This window comes from Syngnathoides biaculeatus, chromosome 5, assembly GCF_019802595.1.
Source record: "Syngnathoides biaculeatus isolate LvHL_M chromosome 5, ASM1980259v1, whole genome shotgun sequence".
Classification (NCBI taxonomy): domain Eukaryota; kingdom Metazoa; phylum Chordata; class Actinopteri; order Syngnathiformes; family Syngnathidae; genus Syngnathoides; species Syngnathoides biaculeatus.
In genome coordinates this window covers 32917114-32937448 of record NC_084644.1, presented here as the reverse complement: position 1 = coordinate 32937448, position 20335 = coordinate 32917114, and the positions used below count along the sequence as shown (strand labels likewise).

Below are 20335 nucleotides of genomic sequence, written 5' to 3'. Positions count from 1 at the left end.
AAATTTGTGTTGTCCTGAAAGCCACATCGCTTGGTGGAACAAATAATGAATTAGTTAATTAATCAACTTATCAATCAATCAAGTCAACCAATTCAGTCTACTTACATTTTTTCACAACCATAAGGCACACTTAAGTCTTAAATTTTCTCCAAAAATGGATGGGGCGCATTTTAATGTGGAGCGCCTTACGTGTGCCACCGAATTCGAAAATCTGTAAATGTTGTGTAAATTTGATGAGTGCTCCACCTGATTGACTTTGAGCATTCCTTACCAACATGCTACTTATGTAGAGGAAAGGTGGATGTGAACGAAGACAGCATGCGGTAGACAGGTAGACAGTGCCGGTCATTGCTTTTTGCAAAATAACATCTTTGTGGCTAAGGACCCCCATAAATGTCACCCAACAAAGAAATAAGCTTACGGAGGACAGTTTAAACTGCAAGCTATCAGCTAAATGCAGCAAATAAACTCGGAGGTTGCCATTATTCCAGGAGGATTTTTGAAGCAATTTCCATACTGTTCATACCCACTATATTTAACAGAATTAAAAAAATATTCTCCTTTGAAGTAGCATGTTAGAAGAGCAGTGCTTACGTCTCACTGGCAACATCTTACTTCTTCTATGTGGAGGTAATTTCAAAATTAAGGTGTCAATATACTTTATGAATGGATTTCTATGGCGACTTATTGTGAGTAGGAATAGTTGTTTGCTTCTATGTGCCCTGCGATTGGCTGGCAACCAGTTTAGGATGTAGCACGCCTCCTGCCCAATTTTTGCTGGGATAGGCGCTATCACTTCTACGACCCTTGTGAGGATAAGTGGCTCAGAAAATGGATGGATGGATTTCCGAGGCAATTACATCTCAGGGTAAAGCTACTTCCTAGGTATAGAAGCCTCCCTCAGACTTCAGTTAGTCACACCTCACGGATAGTTGGCACATACAGTATACGCCTTGTACAATTGGGGTTGGTGTCAGAAGTTATACATGGGAGAATCAAAGGACTTAGACAGTCCATCCATCCATACATCCATTTTCTACCACGTTTCCGGGTCGGGTCGCGGGGTAAGTAAATTCAGCAGGGATACCCAGACTTCACTTTCCCCAGCCATTTCTTCCCGCTATTCCGGAGGAATCCCGAGGCATTCCCAAGCCAGCCAAGAGAAATAGTCTCTCCAGGGTGTCCTGGGTCATCCCTGGGATCTCTTTCCGGTGGGACATGCCTGGAACACCTCACCAGGGAGGCGTCCGGGAGGCATCTGAATCAGATGCCTCAGCCACCTCATTTGGCCCCTCTCAATGCGAAGGAGCAGCGGCTCGACACTGAGCTCCTCCCAGATGACCGAGCTTCTCACCCTATCTCTAAGGGACAGCCCAGACACCCTGCGGAGAAAACTCATTTCAGCTGCTTGTATCCGGGATCTTGTTCTTTCCATCACGACCCACAGCTCGTGCCCATAGGTGAGGGTAGGAACGTAGAACAACTGGTAAATTGACCTGGCCTTTCGACTAAGCTCCCTCTTCACTACAACGGACCAATACAAATTCCGCAACACTACAGACGCTGCACTGATCCATCTGTCGATCTACCGCTTCATTCTACCGTCACTCGTGAACGGGCCCCATGATACTGAAACTCCTCCACTTGGGGCAGGATCTCATCTCCGACCCGGAGAGGGCACGTCCGACCAGCGCGTTAGTCCAACTTGATCAATCCCATACATTGAGTGGGCAGCGTTCAACACCCCCTTTAGACATACGTCTGAGTGTACGGATGCTTGAATAAATGTTGATGCGTGCACAGGCTTCCAACAGCAGTTTTTTTTTTTTTTTTAATGTCGGCACTGTTCATAGTTGCATCTGCGCCTCAATAGGGAATACTCTTGCAAAAGCCACGAAAATGTCAGAGCTGGTGGACTGCGATGGTGTTCTATGACTGAACGAGTGGCAGGGTGGACCTGAGCTGAACTGAGAGAGAAGCGTCAGCAAGGTGGCCCCTTGGAGTTAAATAGTTATGTGCTGCTATATTTGGGACTGAAAATGAAAACATTTTGACCACCAAAAACAGATGCTGCCATTGCTTGGCTTCTTTGAATTTTGCCCGTGGTGAACAGGAGTGACATCATGCATGCTGTGATCGCAATATTCCAAACTTGAGAAGAGAGACTCCAGACCTCTTTAATATATAACTGTTTCTTAAAACAGAAAGTGTGGGTGTCTGATGCCATAATTTTTTTTTTTTTTGTGAAAAAATTTTTTTTCGAAAAAGTAACTTGGGGCTTCTGTATATTTCATTGACGACTGACAATAAATGCTACCATTTCTTGAACAATTAAAACATTTCCAAATTCCATTCCATTTTCATAGCTGCTAAATTAAAGTCCACATTATCCATTACACAATTTAGATCAATTTCACAGCTTTTCAGTTCTATGTTTGCTGTTCAGCATTCACACACAATTCTAACAGAAATTACATTATCTACTGAGCATCTGTTTTACTGGTTCTAATGATGATTACACAACGTAACTTACCAGTGTGTGGGGGGTGCTGTTCAGGTAAGATAAGGTTCTGGAAGTTGATGATGCAGATGGCTTCAGCACCAAGCCAACGGTCAGACACTCCTTTTATGTAGTACTGAGAGGGGACAGGTTCAAAGATGGGAATTGTGAAAACTATATGCTGGGCTTCTACTGTCACCACCTGAACAGAATTAGAAAGACACACAAACACTCAAATCATATGTCCAGGAGAAAGGATTTTCAGGTGTGCTTAAGGAGAATGCTCAAAGATAGCTAGATCGGAAGGAAGTTTACATATTACCCGAAGAGCATAATTGCCCAAAGGCTTTTCTCGCCTTTTTGGGAAAATAGATCAATAAATACAAACAAGTACTGTTCAGCTGCCTAAATTCAACCATGTGATTACCTGTGTGACGAAGAACATACACAGATTGGAAAAACAAAATAGAACAAAAAAAAAAAACATTTTATTAATTTTCTACCACTTCTCTGGGTCAGGTCACGGTGGAAGTAGCTTCAGCAGGGATAATCAGACTTCCCTTTCCCCAGGCACTTCTTCCAGGTCTTCTGGAGGGATCCCGAGGCATTTCAAGGCCAGCCAAGAGACATTGTCTCTCCAGCGTGTCAGGGGTCGTCCCCGGGGTCCCTTTCCGGTGGGTCATACCTGGAACACTACACCAGGAAGGCGTCCGGGAGGCATCTGGATCAGATGCCCCAGCCACCTCATCTGGCTCCTCTCAATGCTGAGGAACAGTGGCTCGACACTGAGCTCCTCCCAGATGAACGAGCTTCTCACGCTATCTCTAAGGGACAGCCCAGACACCCTGCGGAGAAAACTCATTTCGCCCGCTTGTATCCAGGATCTTGTTCTTTCCATCACGACCCACAGCTCGTGCCCATAGGTAAGGGTAGGAACGTAGATCGACTGGTAAATTGAGAACTTCACCTTTTGGCTTAGCTCCGTCGTTACAACAATGGGCCGATACAAAGTCAGCATCACTGCAGATGCTGCACTGATTCGTCTGTCAACCTCCTGCACCATTCTTACTTCACTTGTGAACAAGAACCCATGATACTTAAACTCTTCCACTTAGGGCATGATCTCATCCCCGACCTGGAGAGGGCATGCCCCCCACCTTCTGAATGAGGACTATGATCTCAGATTTGGAGGTGCTTATTCTCATTCAAGCTGTTTCACAAATCGGCTGCGAACCGCTCCAGTGAGAGAGATCACAGCTTGATGAAGCCAATAGAACAACATCATTTACAAAGAGCAGAGATGTGATGATGAGGCCAACAAACTGGACACACACTACGCCTCGGTTGCGCCTAGAGATTCTGTCCATTGCTGAGGCGGCCGACTGGAACTGTGGTCAGTCACTGCTGTAACTGAAACCCCAAAACACGTTGGTGGACAACAACAGTGAAGGATGCTGTCAAGCTGAATGAGTTCTACTGGCCATTTTTGGCCTGTGGGACAGCCTGCCCAAACAGAATGCAGCTTCGGTTGTCACTGAAGAGAAAACCCGGAAGTGGGAGGAGTTCAGTGAGGCCATGGAAAATGACCTCAAGACGGCTTCGAGGAAATTCTGGTCAACCAACAAGCCTTGCCATGAGGAAGCTGAGTCTGATTTCTCTGAGGCGGGCTCTTCTATCTCTGAGGTTGAGGTCACCTTTTTCTTTCGGCTTGTGGCTCGCCACAGTGTGTCATCATTTTCCATCCAAACCTATACCGTGCATCTTCCTCTCTAACACCCACTGACCTCACGTCCTCCCTCACAATATCCATCAAACTTTTTTGGTCTTCCGTCTCGCTCTTTTGCCTGGCAGCTCCATTCTCAGCACCCTTCTACCAATATACTCACTCTCTCGCCTCTGGACCTGTCCAAACCATTGAAGTCTGCTCTCTTGAACCTTGTCTCCAAAACATCCAACTTTGGCTGTCCCTCTAATGAGCTCATTTCTAATCCTATCCAACCTGTTCACTCCAAGCAAGAACCTCAGCATCTTCATTTCTGCTTCCTGTTGTTTCTTCAGTGCCACCGTCCCTAATCCGTAGATCATGACCGGCCTCACCACTGTTTTATAAACTTTCCTCTTCATCCTAGCGGAGACTCTTCTGTCACATAGAACACCAGACACCTTCTCCCAACTGTTCCACCCCGCTTTGACCACGCTTCACTTCTTTACCACACTCTCCAGCTTCACTCTTCCTCCTCTGCCCCTCACATTCATGCACATATATTCTGTTTTACTTCAGCTAATCTTCATTCCTCTCCTTTCCAGTGCGTGCCTTGATCTTTCTCATTGTTCCTCCACCTACTCCCTGCTTTCACTGCAGATCAAAATATCATCTGCAAACATCATAGTCCAAGGGGATACCAGTCTAACCTCATCTGTCAGCCTATCCATTACTACCGCAAACAGGAAGGGGCTCTGCGCAGAACCCTGATGCAGTCCCACCTCCACCTTAAATTCTTCTGACACACCTACGGCACATCTCACCGCTATTCTGCTGCCCTCATACACGTCCTGTACTATCCTAACATATTTCTCCGCCACACCAGACTTGCGCATGCAGTAACACAGTTTCTCTCTTGGTACTCTGTCATAGGCTTTCTCTAAGTCTTCAAAGACACAATGTAGCTACTTTTGACCTCTGTACTTTTCCACTAGCATTCTCAAGGCAAATAATGCATCTGTGGTACTGTCTAGGAATGAAACCATACTGTTGCTCGCAGATACTTCTATCCTGAGTCTAGCCTCCACTACTCTCTCCCATAACTTCATTGCATGGCTCATCATCTTTATTTCGCTATAGTTTCCACAGGTCTGAACATCGCCTTTGTTCTTAAAAATGGGGTCGAGCACACTTTTTCTCCATTCTTCTGGCATCTTCTCTCCTTCTAGTATTCTATTATAAGAATAAGTTGGTCAAAAACTACACAGCTACCTCTCTAAATTGCTTTCCATTTTTCATTCTGTTCAGTGCCTTTCTAACTTCCTCCTTACTAATCATTGCCACTTCCTGGTCATTCATGCTTGCCTCTTTCACTCTACCTTCTGTCCCACTTTCGTCATTCATTAACTTCTCAAAGTACTCCTTCCATCTCTATGTGCATGTCTGTATGTGTGTATCTGCATGTGAGGTCACTGAGGTGGTTAAAAATCTTCTTGGTGGCAGGGCCCCAGGGGTGGATGAGATTCACCTCGAGTTCCTAAAGGCTCTGGATATTGTGGGGCTGTCCTAGTTGACTCTGCAACATCACGTGGATATCGGGGACAGTGCCTCTGGATTGGCAGACTGGGGTGATGGGCACCCTTTTTAAGAAGGGGGACCACAGGTTATGTTCCAACTATAGGCACATCACACTCCTCAGTCTCCCTGGTAAGGTCTATCCAGGGCGCTGGAGAGGAGGGTCGGTCGGGATGTCGAATCTCGGATTCAGGAGGAGCAATGTGGTTTTTGTCCTGGCCGTGGAACAGTGGACCAGCTCGACACTCTCGGCAGGATTCTCGAGGGTGCATGGGATTTCACCCAACCAGTCTACAAGCGTTTTGTGGACTTGGAGAAGGCCTTTGACCATGTCCCTTGGGGAATCTTGTGGGGGGTTCTTTGGGAGTATGGGGTACCAAACCCATTGATACGGGCTGTTCGGTCCCTGTACAACCGGTGTTAGAATTAGGTCCGCATTGCCGGCAATAAGTCAGACTTGTTTTCGGTGAGAGTTGGACTCCGCAAAGACACCCCTTTGTCAGCGATTTTGTTAATTTTATCAACCAAATTGGTTATTTTGATTGCTATTGAAATGATGTAACAGTGAAATCTCACTTAAACTGACTGAGAAAATTTGTTATGACCGATCACATTCACATAGCACATTTAAATGCAGATGATCAGGGGTGAACCAGTGGTTCTCTCCTCAATAAATATCCTGGATCAGTTCTTAAGTTGATTTTTGTTTATTTCCCTATTTTTGGTTTTAAAACAGAACAATTTGTGGCATGATAAAACCTACCTGCTTTTTCTGGAGAAGGAAGTACTCAGAGTGGTAAATGTGATCATTAATTGGGTCTTCCACCCATAACCACCATGGCTCAGCCACAGACCCATGCACCTGAACCAAGAAAAAAAAGGAGGGGAAAAAAGTCTTTATCTTAAAGTTTAAAAAGCAAAAAAGCAGTAGTTCTACTCACATTAAATTATAATTCATAATTAACATATGACTTGCAATCAGGCAGTGGTTTTCAAACTGGTGCGACCTCATGACAGGGGGGAGGAATTTCAGTGATAAATTATAAATTAACTGTGGCTAATGAAATTTAATTGGAAGCTGAGTTCATCATGAATGACTGAACATGAGCCTGATTAATTTCAGACCTGTTAAATCAAGAAATAATTTTTAAATAAAACTGGTCTAACAAAATAAAGTCAGCCAAAAGGTCTCAAATAGCTGAAAGAAAAGTCACAGTTCAAAGAAGTATGAGCAGAAGAGAAATAAAGTAATTGACAAAAAATCTAGAAAGGGTTACAAAACCATTTGTCAAGCTTTAGGACTGCAATGAACTACGCTGAGTCCCATTAGAGACAAATGCAAAAAAAAACATGGAAAAGTGGTGAGCCTTCCCAGGAGTATCAGCTTGCAAAAATGACCCCAACTTTACAACGACGACTCATCCAGGAGGTCACAAAGGAACCCTGGACAACACCTGATGAACCACAATCCTTCCCTCCCTCAGTTAATGTCAATGTTCATGACTCATAAATGAGAAAGAGACAGAGTTCCAAGGTGAAAACCACTGTTGACCAAAAATATTCTATGGCCTGCTGAGATGAAAGCAGAACGTTTCTGAAGGTGTGTGTTTCATGATACATGGCTTCAAGGTAATGCAGCATTTCAGAAAATGAACATCACATTAAGTCAATCAAAGTAGTGGCAGCATGACGGTCTAGGGGTGCTTTTTTTTAGTCTGACCTACAATAGATGACTTGCTCTGATTGACAGGATACTGAATTCTACTCTACCAGAAAGTCCTGAAGGAGAATGACTCAGCATTGTATGGAATTACATGGATTTATGCATAAATCGGTCATAAGAAAAAGTTATCTTCATCTACAGTACATACTGTATAAATAGTATACACACTTCTATGTTTAAATGTCCTTTTTGTGATATGAAAGAAACAGTCCAAGATAAATCATTTCAAACGTTCTTCTACAATTCATTTGACTTATAAATCAGTGTTTCTCAACCTAAGTTGAGTCAAGGCAAGAAAATGCTCATGGCACGCCACTGAAGAAAAATCCTGTAATATTGATCTTGTTTCACTTTATTCACAAACTGACAGTGTGAAATCTGGGTCTGTTTAATTAAAATAAAAATATTGGGTACAGATTTACATTCTACCTTCTCCGATCTTATTGGAGAATCCAATTGTTACCTTTCACTCTTGTGTCACTGGCATCGATTGATCAACAAACATATTTTAACTTACAAATAATAAATACATTTTATACAATTGTCAAATTACAGTACAGTACCATAAATTAAATTGAGAATTGTTTTTCATCTGTTTAGTTGTTTACCTTATTATATTTGCATTGACAAGCAGGTAAGTATATGTAGTAAATCAATTTCATTGTGCAAAATATGTTAAACAGATCATTGTTATTTTAACAATGATCTGTTTAACATAAGTAATAATAAGTAATTTACTTATAAAAGGACATAATATTTACCTGATCATTCCAATAAAAGTCAGGAGTGACAATAAGACGGACGCGTAGGACAGTTCGTGTGATTGGTTGAACGTTGGCCTCCAATGTGATCGAAGGGATCTGATGGACACACTGTTTGACTGTCAACCCAATGTTTACATGATGTAGCATGTGGCCTAGAAAAAACACAGCTGGTATTAACATACTAAGCTTTAAAGAATCACAATATTGAGTCAATGGTTTGCATGTTATGACTGAAAAACAAACAACTAACAGTCTCATGCGCCTCTGTCCTATTGACTTGCAGTAAAACTAAATGCTGATAAAATATATTTCCAGTCATGCATTACAAATACTCTTTTTTTAGGAGGATTCCAAATGTTTTGATTTTGCTCCCTTTATCTATTTGATTTTAAGTAAGTGTTTAAGTGTTTATTTTTATAATTCAAATACTGTATCAGCATTATGAAGAACTGATCATGTTTGACAATTTAGAAGACTAAATTTTAAAAAAAAATCAATGCGTAGTTGTTTAAAACCCTGAAGCATTTTGACCCGTTCAGCTCAAACTCATCAAAACCATTGAGTGCCAAAGATGTGGTGTCCAATGGTTGAAAGACAATTTGCAAATGCAAAATTAAAATCTGGTTTTATTTCACTTTCAGATACAAAACCAAAATGGTTATATTTAAAAACTCATTACCAATTTCATCCTTTCTCATATCCTTTAGTTTATCAACAGTGAGATTCTTGTCCTCCAGTCGAGTCAGTACAATGTGGCTTAAATTGGAGAACTGGCGAAGAGGGTGGGCAAAGCCCCAAAGCCGTTTGTCAATGACTTTGCAGAGTCTAAGCAGTCGATATGTCATGGCCGGCCAACGCTTTCTTAGAGCAATCTCAAACAGTGCCCTGACAATTCGAGCAGCATTCTGAAAAGTGGCAAAAGCAGCAGAAAAGCAGATAATTATTAGCAGAACCCCGACAACCCCAACCAACCCCCCTCTCTCTTCGCTGTCTTACCGCTATTGTCCTGTCCTGTCTCCACTACATACAGTATACTTTTCATTCCACAGATAAAGTCAACTTCTATGATGTTTCATCATGAAGAAATCAAACTACCATGTAAGACAGAGTGTCAAACTAATTTTTGGCGCGTTTCCTTTTGAGTGGCGCTATGATTGTTAAAAAAAACTTTTTTTAATCGCCTCATTACATTGATACATGCAATTTATGAGCTAGTTTTGCAATGAGAAATCAAGGTAGATGGGTTTTTCGACTATTGTTCATGTTTGGTAACGCAAAAATGCTTGGAGTATCTCAAAGTTGTCATTTATGACAAGGCAATTTGAAATTCTACAAAAATCCTGGAAGTTGACAAACACGATTTGCCTTCGCGGGCCACATAAAACCATAGGGCGGGCCATATCTGGCCCCGGGGCCTTGAGTTTGACACCTGTGATGTAAGATGATACGTTTTGATAAGGCAGCTAGTGTCCACAGCGATGCACTGGTGAATGCTATGAGTCAAGTACTGGAAGAGATGTAATATGGGAGAACTGCTTGATGACAGTCCTAAAGATAGTGGTTGATTGAGATTCAATTGTTCAAGAAAAAAAAATTACTGGCCCAATGAACGACAGGTTAACATCTGACTCTCAGTTTTGAGGTCGTTGGTTCAAAACTGGTCACCCCTTTGTGGAGTTTGGATGTTTTTGCTGTGCTGTGTGGGTTTCCTCCAGGTACTCCAGTTTCCTCCTACATCCCCAAAATATCCATGGTCAGTTAATTGACACTAAATTGCCCATAGCTGTGAATGTCGGCGCAAGTAATTCTTTCTCTGTACAGTGCCTGAAAAAAAAAGTGTTTAACACGTCACCAGTTTTCTCAAATATATTTTTAAAGCACTGAGATGAAAATTTCATCAGATGTTGGGAACAGCTCAGAAATCCGCACAGCGCTGTGGAGAAATATTTCCCCTCTTTTTTTTTTTTTTACATATCACACACACAAAGGTCACAAATCAAACCAATTTTGATATCAAAGACAACCCAAATAAATACAAAATGTAGTTTTCAAATGACAATGCAATTTATTAAGGCACAAAAAAATTCTAACCTTTCTGAACCTCTGTGAAAATGTGATTGCCACCCACCCCCTTCCCATTGTTAAATCAAAAAGTCACTGTAACTAACCGCAAATTTGGGATAGGTGACTTCAATTTCATAAGATACACCCGAACCTGATTACCACCATACTTGTCTAATCAAGAAATCTCTGAAATAGAATCCGTCAAAGAGCGTGAAGTAGGCTATAAGATCTCAAGAACCAATGGATCATCCCACAAAATTCAAGAAGAAATGAGAAAAAAAGGTGATTGAAATCCATCAGCCTGCAAAAGGTTACAAAGCCATTTCCAATTATTTTGGCCTCAGGCGAACTACTGTCAGAGCCATTAAATGAAGAAAACTGGGGACAGTGGCAAACCTTCGAGGAGTGGTCGACCAACTAAACTTACTTCAAGGGTGCGACGACAACTCATCCAGTAGATCATAAAAGAGCCTCGAACAACACCAAAAGACCTGCAGGTCTCAATTAAAGTCAGTTCATGACTCTACCTTGAGAAAAACACTGGTCAAAAATGGCAACCATGGGAGAGTTCCCAGGCGAAACGAGTCAAAAATTCAACTTTTTAGAAGGTGTGTAGCTTGTTACAGCTGGGGTACAAATGTCACAGCATTTGATTAAAAGAATATTATGCCAACAGTGAAGCATGGTGGTGGCAGTGTGATGTTTTGGGGCTGCTATGTTGCCTCAGTACCAGGACAACTTGTTGTGTTTGATGCAATGAATTATTCTCTGTGTAACAGAAAATCCTGATGGAGAACCTACGGCCATCAGTTTGTGCCGTCAAACTGAAGCCCTACTGGATCATGCAACAAGATAATTTGGAACACCACCAAGTCCATCTCTGAATGTCTAAAAAAATAGAAAATAAAGGTTATGAGGGGCACAGTCAAAGGCAGTCATTAAATCCAATCGAGATGCTGTGGTGTGACCGTAATCGGCGAATTCATGCTAGAAAAGCCTTCAGTATAGCAGAGTTAAAACAGTTCTGCAAAGAAGAGTCAGACAAAATTTCTCCAGTGATTTGAAAGTCTTATCACCAATTATGCTTGATTTCAGTTATTGCGGCCAAGGGTAGCACAACCCGTTAGGTTCAGGGGGCAATTACTTTTTCCACAGAGGGTCAGAAATGTTGGGATTTTTTTTTGTGCCTTAGGAAATTGAATTCTCATTTGAAAACTGCATTTTGTATTTCATTGAGTTGTCCCTGTGTGATATTAAAATTGGGTTGATGATTTGAAATCTGGCAAATACTTCTTCACGGCACTGTACGTACAAAGAAAGTAGAACAAAAAAGCACAGAAATTAAGGTGTGTGTAATCATGGGAAATGACAGGGAAATGTATTGAACAAGTCATCTAGTATTTATTTAAGACTTTGTTTGCAAAGAAAGCTTCAAGAGGCCTCCTGTATGGAGTAACCTGTCAGATGTACTGCTTTCTTCCACACAACCAGTCTTCAAATCTTAAAGGTTCCATGAGCCTCTGTTATGGACTTTGAGTTTCAGTTCTCTTCATAGATTTTCAATTGGATTAAAGTCATGTGATATTCTTTCTAACATTCTAGCATCTTTATGTTTTTCTTTGAAACCAAATGAGAGTGTCCTTAGCATTATGTTTTCGTTTATTATCCTGCTGAAATACCCACCATTGCTTCATTTTCATCATCCTCGTAGATAGAGCAGCATAATTTTGTCAAGAAGGTCTGTTGCCCATTCATCCTTCCTTCAATAATGTGACTTTTACCAGTACCATTTGCTGAAAATGAAAATTATACCATTTCTCCTCCAAACATGGTGCGCATTCTGACATCCCAACAGTTAAATTTTGCTCATCCGATCTCACTATATTCTCCTTGGGGTCTTGAGTGATGAGTGTTCCTCAAGGACATGGAGGCAAAATACATTACCTCACTGTTTTCCTTGTGACAACAGTACCTGTTAATTTCAGGTCTTTTTGAGTGCTCCACAGGCTCTTGGACAACTCTTCTGATTATTCTTTGCACTACTCTGAAAAATTTTGTGAGGAGCCCCTCATCAAGCCAAATTTATGGCGTCTTCCACTGAAGTACTATGGCGCATGCAGTGTTCACTTGAATGTTCAGAGCATAGACATATGCCTGAAACCAAAGTCATCATTATGTTTTGCAACAATTAGTTTGGAATGGCATTGTGACAGCTCTCTACCCATCATGAGATATGCCTTGACTCAAACCTTGGCAATGAGATCTTTGTGTAGACCAACAATTGTAACTGAACCAGCTGATACAGTGCCATGAAGAAGTGCCGTTTCAGTTTTTTTTTTTTTTTTCAGATCATACAAAGGTTTCAAGTCATCAAAATAATTTTAATATCACTCAGAGACAACCGAAGGAAACACAAAATGCAGTTTTCAAATGATAATTGGATTTTGGCACTATTTGCAATGTCAAGAGGCTGAATTTCCGTTTGATTATTGATAGATATAAGGTGTTTTGACTATGCATTTTAGCACCTTCCTTTATTCATGCGATACTTTATACTTTCAATACTTTCCCCGTGTCATTTCACAATTTTACACAGAATTCAAAGGGCAAATCCAGTGGTTTGCATTAACAATGTATCCAATAGGTCATATAATATGTACTCAATCTTGACAATGTGATGTTAAATCCCTCATTTAATAGTGTTTTGAGAACATTTTCATCAACAATTACGAATTTTAAGGGCTGTTGCTATTGTCGGAAGTCACATGACCTACGTGGCCAATATGTGACATGTTACATGCCGTTTCAAACGCTCGATTACATGGGACACCGTTTATGCCCACCACTGATTTCTCGGATTTATCCTCATCTGATGAAGCAATAGAAGTATCGGTTAATCGGGAAGACAGAGGAATACTTCCATACAGATTTGAACCTGCGCCTGTAAATAATGCCGCCGAGCAGCGGAGCCGGGACCTGAGCTCTACCGAGCGGCAGAGCTCACTCGTCAGACTCCACATCATTCCGCCCAAAGAACCATCTGAATATTCAACATTATTTACACAGGATTAAACAAAAAAAAAATTCATATTTGCTTGCATTTCATTTATGAGGGCATCTTACATTATATTACAACAAATTTCCCATATCAGCTTGAAGTTATGGGCTACGCTGTTTAGTTTGATATAGCAAAACCATAACTTTCCTTAAAAAGGACAGGATATAAACGTCTCAGGTAATCAATTTAGAACCTCTCAAAAAATACCATTTCGTCCATGAGAGGCTGATTAGTTATCAAAAAGTCTATTAGACCAGTAAACATTACCATTCTTTTACATTAATATATTCCATATTAAACTGGTGTTAACGCTGGTGTAGTGATTTCATGCAAGATTCCCATTCTTGCGACTCGGGTCATAGCTCAGTGGTTAGAGCATTGGTTTGGTAAACCAGGGGTCGTGAGTTCGTATCTCATTGGGCCTCTACTCCCCAAGAGGGGTTGCGTCAGGAAGGGTATCCGGCGTAAAAACTGTGCCAAACAAATATGTGCATTCATCTGAGATCTCACGCTGTGGCAACCCCTAACGGGACAAGCTGAACGAAACTTTTTATTGAACATTTTTATTCTTACCTGGGCCACATATGAAAGGTCTGAGATAAGGGAGAAGCTGTCAACATCTCCACGACTTATGTATGTCTGCAACAGAATGTTGACCTTGCCATAGCCATTTTCCACTCCACCTGCTGCAGGTAGCTCACAGTAGTTGCACAGCAGCTGCTCCAGCTCCTCCAGCTCTTCATCACGAACCTGTCATTGCCGAACATGAGAACAAAGTATCATACTATGAGGACACTTCTTGAGGGCAGTAGATCACCCCCAAATTGAAGATAAGAACATATGATCTATGATTTAACTAATTTAAATTAATTATCATGGTTCAGTATCAAAGTACTGCCCCACATTTTGGCATCAAGTATCAAGTTTATTCATAGTTAATTACTTAAAAATGTAGTCATTGCAATATACAATAGCTTGACAGTGTTTTTGGACGCAACCAGATTAATGTAAGCATTGAGTTGATGGATAACAAGTGTTTTTGATTGAGGTTGGCGGTGATGGGGGTGCAGAGGAAAGTTGTGGTCCGAAATGCTTTTCCTTATGGTGCTGTGTACAAAGGCGTGCCTGAAACACTCAGTTCTGATTCAGTGTGATACAGGGCACAGGTGAAAGGAGTTGCTCATCTGTCATAACTAACTACGCAGTTAACGATCCAGCAATAGAGGAGTTGTCCAAGATTGTGTTCAGACTGCAGGAGGGAATGATGCCCAATTCAGATTTTTGGTTAAAACCGATCTTTTAATGTTGTCATTCAATCTACATAAACGTGAGTATACTTGTGGGTGGAACGAGTCTGGAATGTCGCATGCATGACAACAAAAAAGGATGTGACACTGTACATGGGCACAAACACAAGGTCCCCTGTTTGCAGAAGTAAACGTAGTAGTAAGTACAGTCTTCTTTTCCTTTCGGCCTGTCCCGTTAGGGGTCGCCACAGCGTGTCATCTTTTTCCATCTTAGCCTATCTCCTGCATCTTCCTCTCTACCCCCAAGTCCCCTCATGTCTTCCCTCACGACATACATCAACCTTCTCTTTGTTCTACTCTTGCTCTTACCTGACTCCACAGCCATCTCTCCAAATTGCTTCTATACCTTCACAGGTATATCATCAGGACCAACTGTCTTTCCATTTTTCATCCTTTGTAGTGCCTTTCTAACTTCACCCTTACTAATCATTGCCACTTCTTGGTCCTTCACACTTGCCTCTTCCATTCTTCACTCTCATTTTCTTCATTCATCAACTTCTCGAAGTATTCTTTCCATGTATTTAGCACAGTACTGGGCATCAGTCAACACATTTCCATCTCTATCCTTAATCACCCTTAGTTGCTGCACATACTTCCCATCTCTACCCATTAATCTGGCCAACATGTAGAGATCCTTTTCTCCGTTTTTCTTGTCCAACCTGGTGTACGTCATCATATGCTTGCATCTCAATGTAATCCTTTCGCCACTCCTCAGTCCTCTCAGTGTCCCACTTCTTCTTCGGTAATCTCTTTTCCTTGTATAACTTCCTTTATTTTGGGGCTCCACCACCAAGGCTCCTTCTCTCCTTTCCTACGAGAAGACACACCAAGTCCTCTCCTGCCTGTCTCTCTGACCACCTTGGCTGAAGTAGTCCAGTCTTCCGGGAACTCCTCCTGTCCATTGAGAGTCGGTCTCACCTCTTTCCGGAAGGCAGCACAACATTCTTCCTTTCTCAGCTTCCACCAGATGGTTCTCTGCTCTACCTTTGTCTTCTTAATCTTCCAACCCACAACCAGAGTTATCCTTCACACCACCATCCTATGCTGTCAAGCTACACTCTCCCCTACTACTACCTTACAGTCAGTAACCTCCTTCAGATTACATCATCTGCACAAAATATAATCTACCTCCGCTCTTCTATGTCACTCTATGTTCCTGCCTCTTGTGTAAAAACGTGTTCACTTCAGCCATTTCCATCCTTTTTGCAAAGTCCACCAACATGTCCCTCAAAGTTCCTTTCCTGGATGCCGTACTTGCCCATCACTACTTCTTCGCCCCTGTTTCCTTCACCAACATGTCCATTACAATCTGCACCAATCACAACTTTCTCGCTGTCTGGGATGCTCAGAACTACTTCATCTAGTTCCTTCCAGAATTTCTCTTTCATCTCTAGGTCACATCCTACCTGTGGGGCATAGCCGCTAATGTGTTCTGTCATTATTTGCAGTGGTTACATTTCTTACCCACCCGCGAATAATGAAAATCCGCAAATAATGAAAATCCGTGAATAATAGATGCAGTATTAAAATACCTATGTATGATATGTACCATATTTTTGTGACCATAAGGCACACTTAAAAGTCTTACATTTTCTCCAAAATGGACAGCCCACTTTAGGTGCACAATGAGTTCCAAAATCTCTAAATGTTGATGTGTGACTAGACCAATGAAGTACACTTGAACTTGCTAGTTGTTAGCATGTATGCTAGCATGTGTTCTAACGCAGGGGTCCCCAACCATTTTTGCACCAAGAAAATGTATGAATATGTTTCCGTGGACCAGTTCACGGCACGGGTGTTTATAATCGGTAATTCAAACAATTTTGTACTGTAATAACTTACGATAATGTAGAATCAGTGAGACGCCTAAGCTTGTTTTCCTGCAACTAGACTGTCCCATCTGGGGCAGACGGGAGACCGTTACAATTGAATTGTGTGTCTTATATCCAGTCTACTCCGTAGTCTTTTTTTGGTGGCTGTCACCGCAGAAAATCCCACCTCACAAAGATATGTGGTTGGGACCGGAAGGCCTTTCAGTGCTTTCTGTGGCAATGTCAGGATACCCTGCTTTTACTAACCCACGCAAACGGTAACACAAAGACATTTGAAGTTGTCTTGGACATGGATTGAAGATCACTGTCAGTTGCAATCGCAATCAGTCGCTCCTCTTAGCATAGATAGAATGACCTGGCTTGTTCCCAAATGGTTGCAGATCCATCGATTTACTGTTTTGGGGTAAATTTTTTGTTGGGAAGTAACGGTTAAATTCTTTTCAAATGTGCAACAAGTGGTCATGCACCAATTGGCAGAACGAAAGTTCGATCTCAGTCTCTTCTATAATCCCTGCTACTGTGCGGAATGTCAAAAGGCCCTGCATTTCTTCTCTGTTGGAAAGCCATCTAAATTCTATGGATGAGAGCAGGTGTTTATGTTCTGGATCAATTTTTTTCCACAGAACTGATCAAATAGATCCGGGACAGTTGTGGGCATTTACTTTGACTTAATTAATAACTTGAATTACCTCTTACAATGAATTACAACCACGAGTTTAGGTGACAGTTTTTGGCTTGCCAACATTTCCCTATGGATGACACTGTAGACTCACATTCTATAGCAACTTCCTTAAACAGTGTTGTCAGACCTGAAAGCCATCATCGCAGCTATGGATACGACAACATAAAACGACAAATTATATCTCTGTTATGTAATCTTTCAAGGACTTAAATATTTCTGCAGCTGTGGTGTTGGTTTGCAAAATTAATGGGCATTATAAATCCTGGTGCACATCCTCTTGGAAGATACGTTGCACAAAAATGACCAAAAATGCCTTGTTGTCAACGACAGTACAGTACAATCATCCACCTGAATTGCGCACCATGGTGAATCATTTATCCTGAGAACTGTGCCTCAATGTCCTCTACTATTTCATCAATTCTTCGGATGGTAATTGCTGAATGGGGTAATTTGCTACCTTCTTCGCCTCATTCTCTCCAAATATCCCTCGTAGCAGGTAGAATTAGTTGTTCCCCAATCGTAAAGGGCTCCTTAACTTTAGCAATTGGTCTGCAACTCAGAATGATGCTTTCAGGGTACACACGCTTGTTCAAATGATTACCCTTAACTGCTGTTGTCCTTCAAATTGATGTTTTTTTTTCTTTCAAATAATTGTAGGGGTTGTCTTTTGACGCAGGGTGTTTTGCCTGAATGTGGTTAAGACGTTTTGAGGGTTTCATTGCATCATTACTTAGCTCTTCACCGCATATAACACATTGGAAGTGTGGCTCTTATGTATCACCTGTTGCGATGAACCCGTAACTTAGGTAGGAATCTTGAGACAGTATTTTCTTTTTATGGAGCTTTCTTTTTGCTCGCAGTCTGCGATGATTTTTCAGTCTCATTTGCTCATTTCCTCCTGAAAAAAATTATCCAGTGAGTTTTGTTTTTGACATTTTTTTTTTCCCCCCACGGGGCTATCTTGTAATTATTTCCATCAATTCATCCATTTTCTACTGCTTCTCCGGGTCTTGTCGCCGGGTAAGTAGCTTTATCAGAGATACCAAGACTTCCCCAGCCACTTCTTCCAGCTGCTTCTCCGGGATCCTTGGGCATTCACAGACCAGTCGAGAGACATAGTCTCTCCAGCGTGTCCTTGGCCTTCCCTGGGAACTCTTTCCGGTGAGAGATGCCCAGAACACCTCACCAGGGAGGCGTCTGGGAGGCATCCGGATTAGATGGCTAACACACCTCATCTGGCTCCTCTCAATGCAGAGGAGCAGCGGCTTGACACTGAGCCCCTCCCAGATGACCGAGCTTCTCACCCTATCTTTAAGGAAGAACCCAGACACTCTGCAGAGGAAACTCATTTCGGCCACTTGTTTCCAGGAGCTTGTTCTTTCTGTCATGACCCACATTTCCTGCCCATAAGTGAGGATGGGAACGTAGATCGACTGGTAAATTGAGAGCTTTGCCTTTCGACTTACCTCCCTCTTTACCACAACTGACCGATAAAGTCCGCATCACTGCAGACGCTGCACCGATCCGCCTGTCGATCTCCCGCTCCATTCTTCTCTCACTCATGAACAAGACTCGTGAACACAGCTTCGTGTATAAAGGTGACCATGAACTTGTTTACAAAACCCATGGTGAAGTATTTGTATGCATCCAGACTTTTGTAGGCTTTTAATTCCACACCACTATATGGGGAAGGACTATGTATAATATAGATGTATATGACCAGATAGATGTTTGGATAATTGGGAGCACTCATAACAGAAGAAAACTTCTTGGTAGTCTGTATGGATCGCTCCCTATTGACTTGATTCTGTCCACATAACAGGACTTTGACTCCTGATCCAGATGTTTCGTGTTATTAGACAAAGAAAATTCATTATGGCATTCACTTGTGCTCTCCATTCTGTAGAAAAAAAGAAAGCATCCAAAAACAACCAAAACCTACGCTATCGCATCTGGATTCTTCTGCAGAAGCGTGGCTACCAACATGGCTGGATAAACAAATGCACGTCTCGTGACGTCACATGCAAATCCTCCACAGGATAGGAAAGCCTCAAAAGTTCACAGCCCAGGTGACTGGCTGTTCACACAGTCCTGTGAAAATCTCTCTCTCTCTCTCTCTCTCTCTCTCTCTCTCTCTCTCTCTCTCTCTGACTGTGAACCTCCATAGTAGCTAGACAAAGTTTCTTAGGTCGAAAGATATTTCCTTGCCATCATTTTGCAAGTGTCGTTTTTATATACGCCGTAATCTCTCATGTATAGTGAGTCCCGATGTATAATGTGCACCCCCAAAGTTGACTTTAAAAAAAAAAAAAAAAAAAAAAAAAAAAAAAATCAGGAAAACCTTTCTACCAATGTACAATGTGCACCAATAATTTGCTGCTATCCATATGCTGAAAATATTAGGAATTATCTGTATTTCTATTTTGCTAGGGTTGTACACTTTTGTTTTTCAAAAAATTGTACAACAATCATTAATAAATAATCTTTGTATAAATGCTGATGTCGCGGTATAGGTAGATCTCGGGTCAGGCCACAGGACACGATTGTCCTGGTCCCTGTCACAGAACAGAACAGAATCCCTCAACCAACCAAAATAAATGCTCAATGCTCAATGATGGTGGACCATTTTATTAAAATTGTTGAGAACACATTACAGTCTTAAATAAGTAATTTAACACCGTTTAAACTTAAACTTTGTGGAGAAATTTTTTTTGTATTTAATATTTTTGCATAAATCATTTGTGAATAATTCAGTTTATCCACTACGTTACACATCCTTGGCCAAGCCTTCAAAAGAAGCATCTGACTCATCTTTAATCTGAAAACAATCCATTGTAGCTACTTTGGGTTCATCACCGTAAAACTCATCATTGATGACTTGGTCTAGTTCCTACACCTCACTCATTGCAACATGAACGGTGATCCCATCTTCCTCATACAGCATGTCATCCTCTGTGCCTTCCACGGTGTTTGTGAGGAAACATTTTAGGAATCCTAACGGAGTCTTGGTTCCCTTTATTCCTCATCATTATCAGCGCTTTGAGGCGAAGCTGCACAGTGCTAACAGCGCAGCCTCTTCCCCTTCTACTAGTACAATCTGTCGCTGCTCTTCGATAGCATCAGGACGC

General features: G+C 41.7%; 1 protein-coding gene across 19 annotated transcripts in view; it reads right to left on the bottom strand.

Moving 5' to 3' along the window:
* The window catches only part of ascc3 (activating signal cointegrator 1 complex subunit 3), a 258535-nt gene that overhangs the window by 110898 nt on the left and 127302 nt on the right, over positions 1 to 20335 (bottom strand). For 18 of the 19 annotated variants that reach the window (XR_009794997.1, XR_009794998.1, XR_009794996.1 and 15 more), the window contains 5 exons: positions 13960 to 14136; positions 8944 to 9169; positions 8262 to 8416; positions 6541 to 6639; positions 2534 to 2702 (listed from right to left, as the gene is read on the bottom strand). Coding sequence is in view for 10 of the 19 variants with exons in the window: in XM_061819567.1 (XP_061675551.1) it covers positions 2534 to 2702; positions 6541 to 6639; positions 8262 to 8416; positions 8944 to 9169; positions 13960 to 14136 (826 nt within the window). In the remaining 9 variants the exon portion in view is untranslated. Of the gene's footprint in view, positions 1 to 2533; positions 2703 to 6540; positions 6640 to 8261; positions 8417 to 8943; positions 9170 to 13959; positions 14137 to 20335 lie in introns of those variants that run through there. The other variant, XM_061819568.1, reaches the window with a different exon arrangement.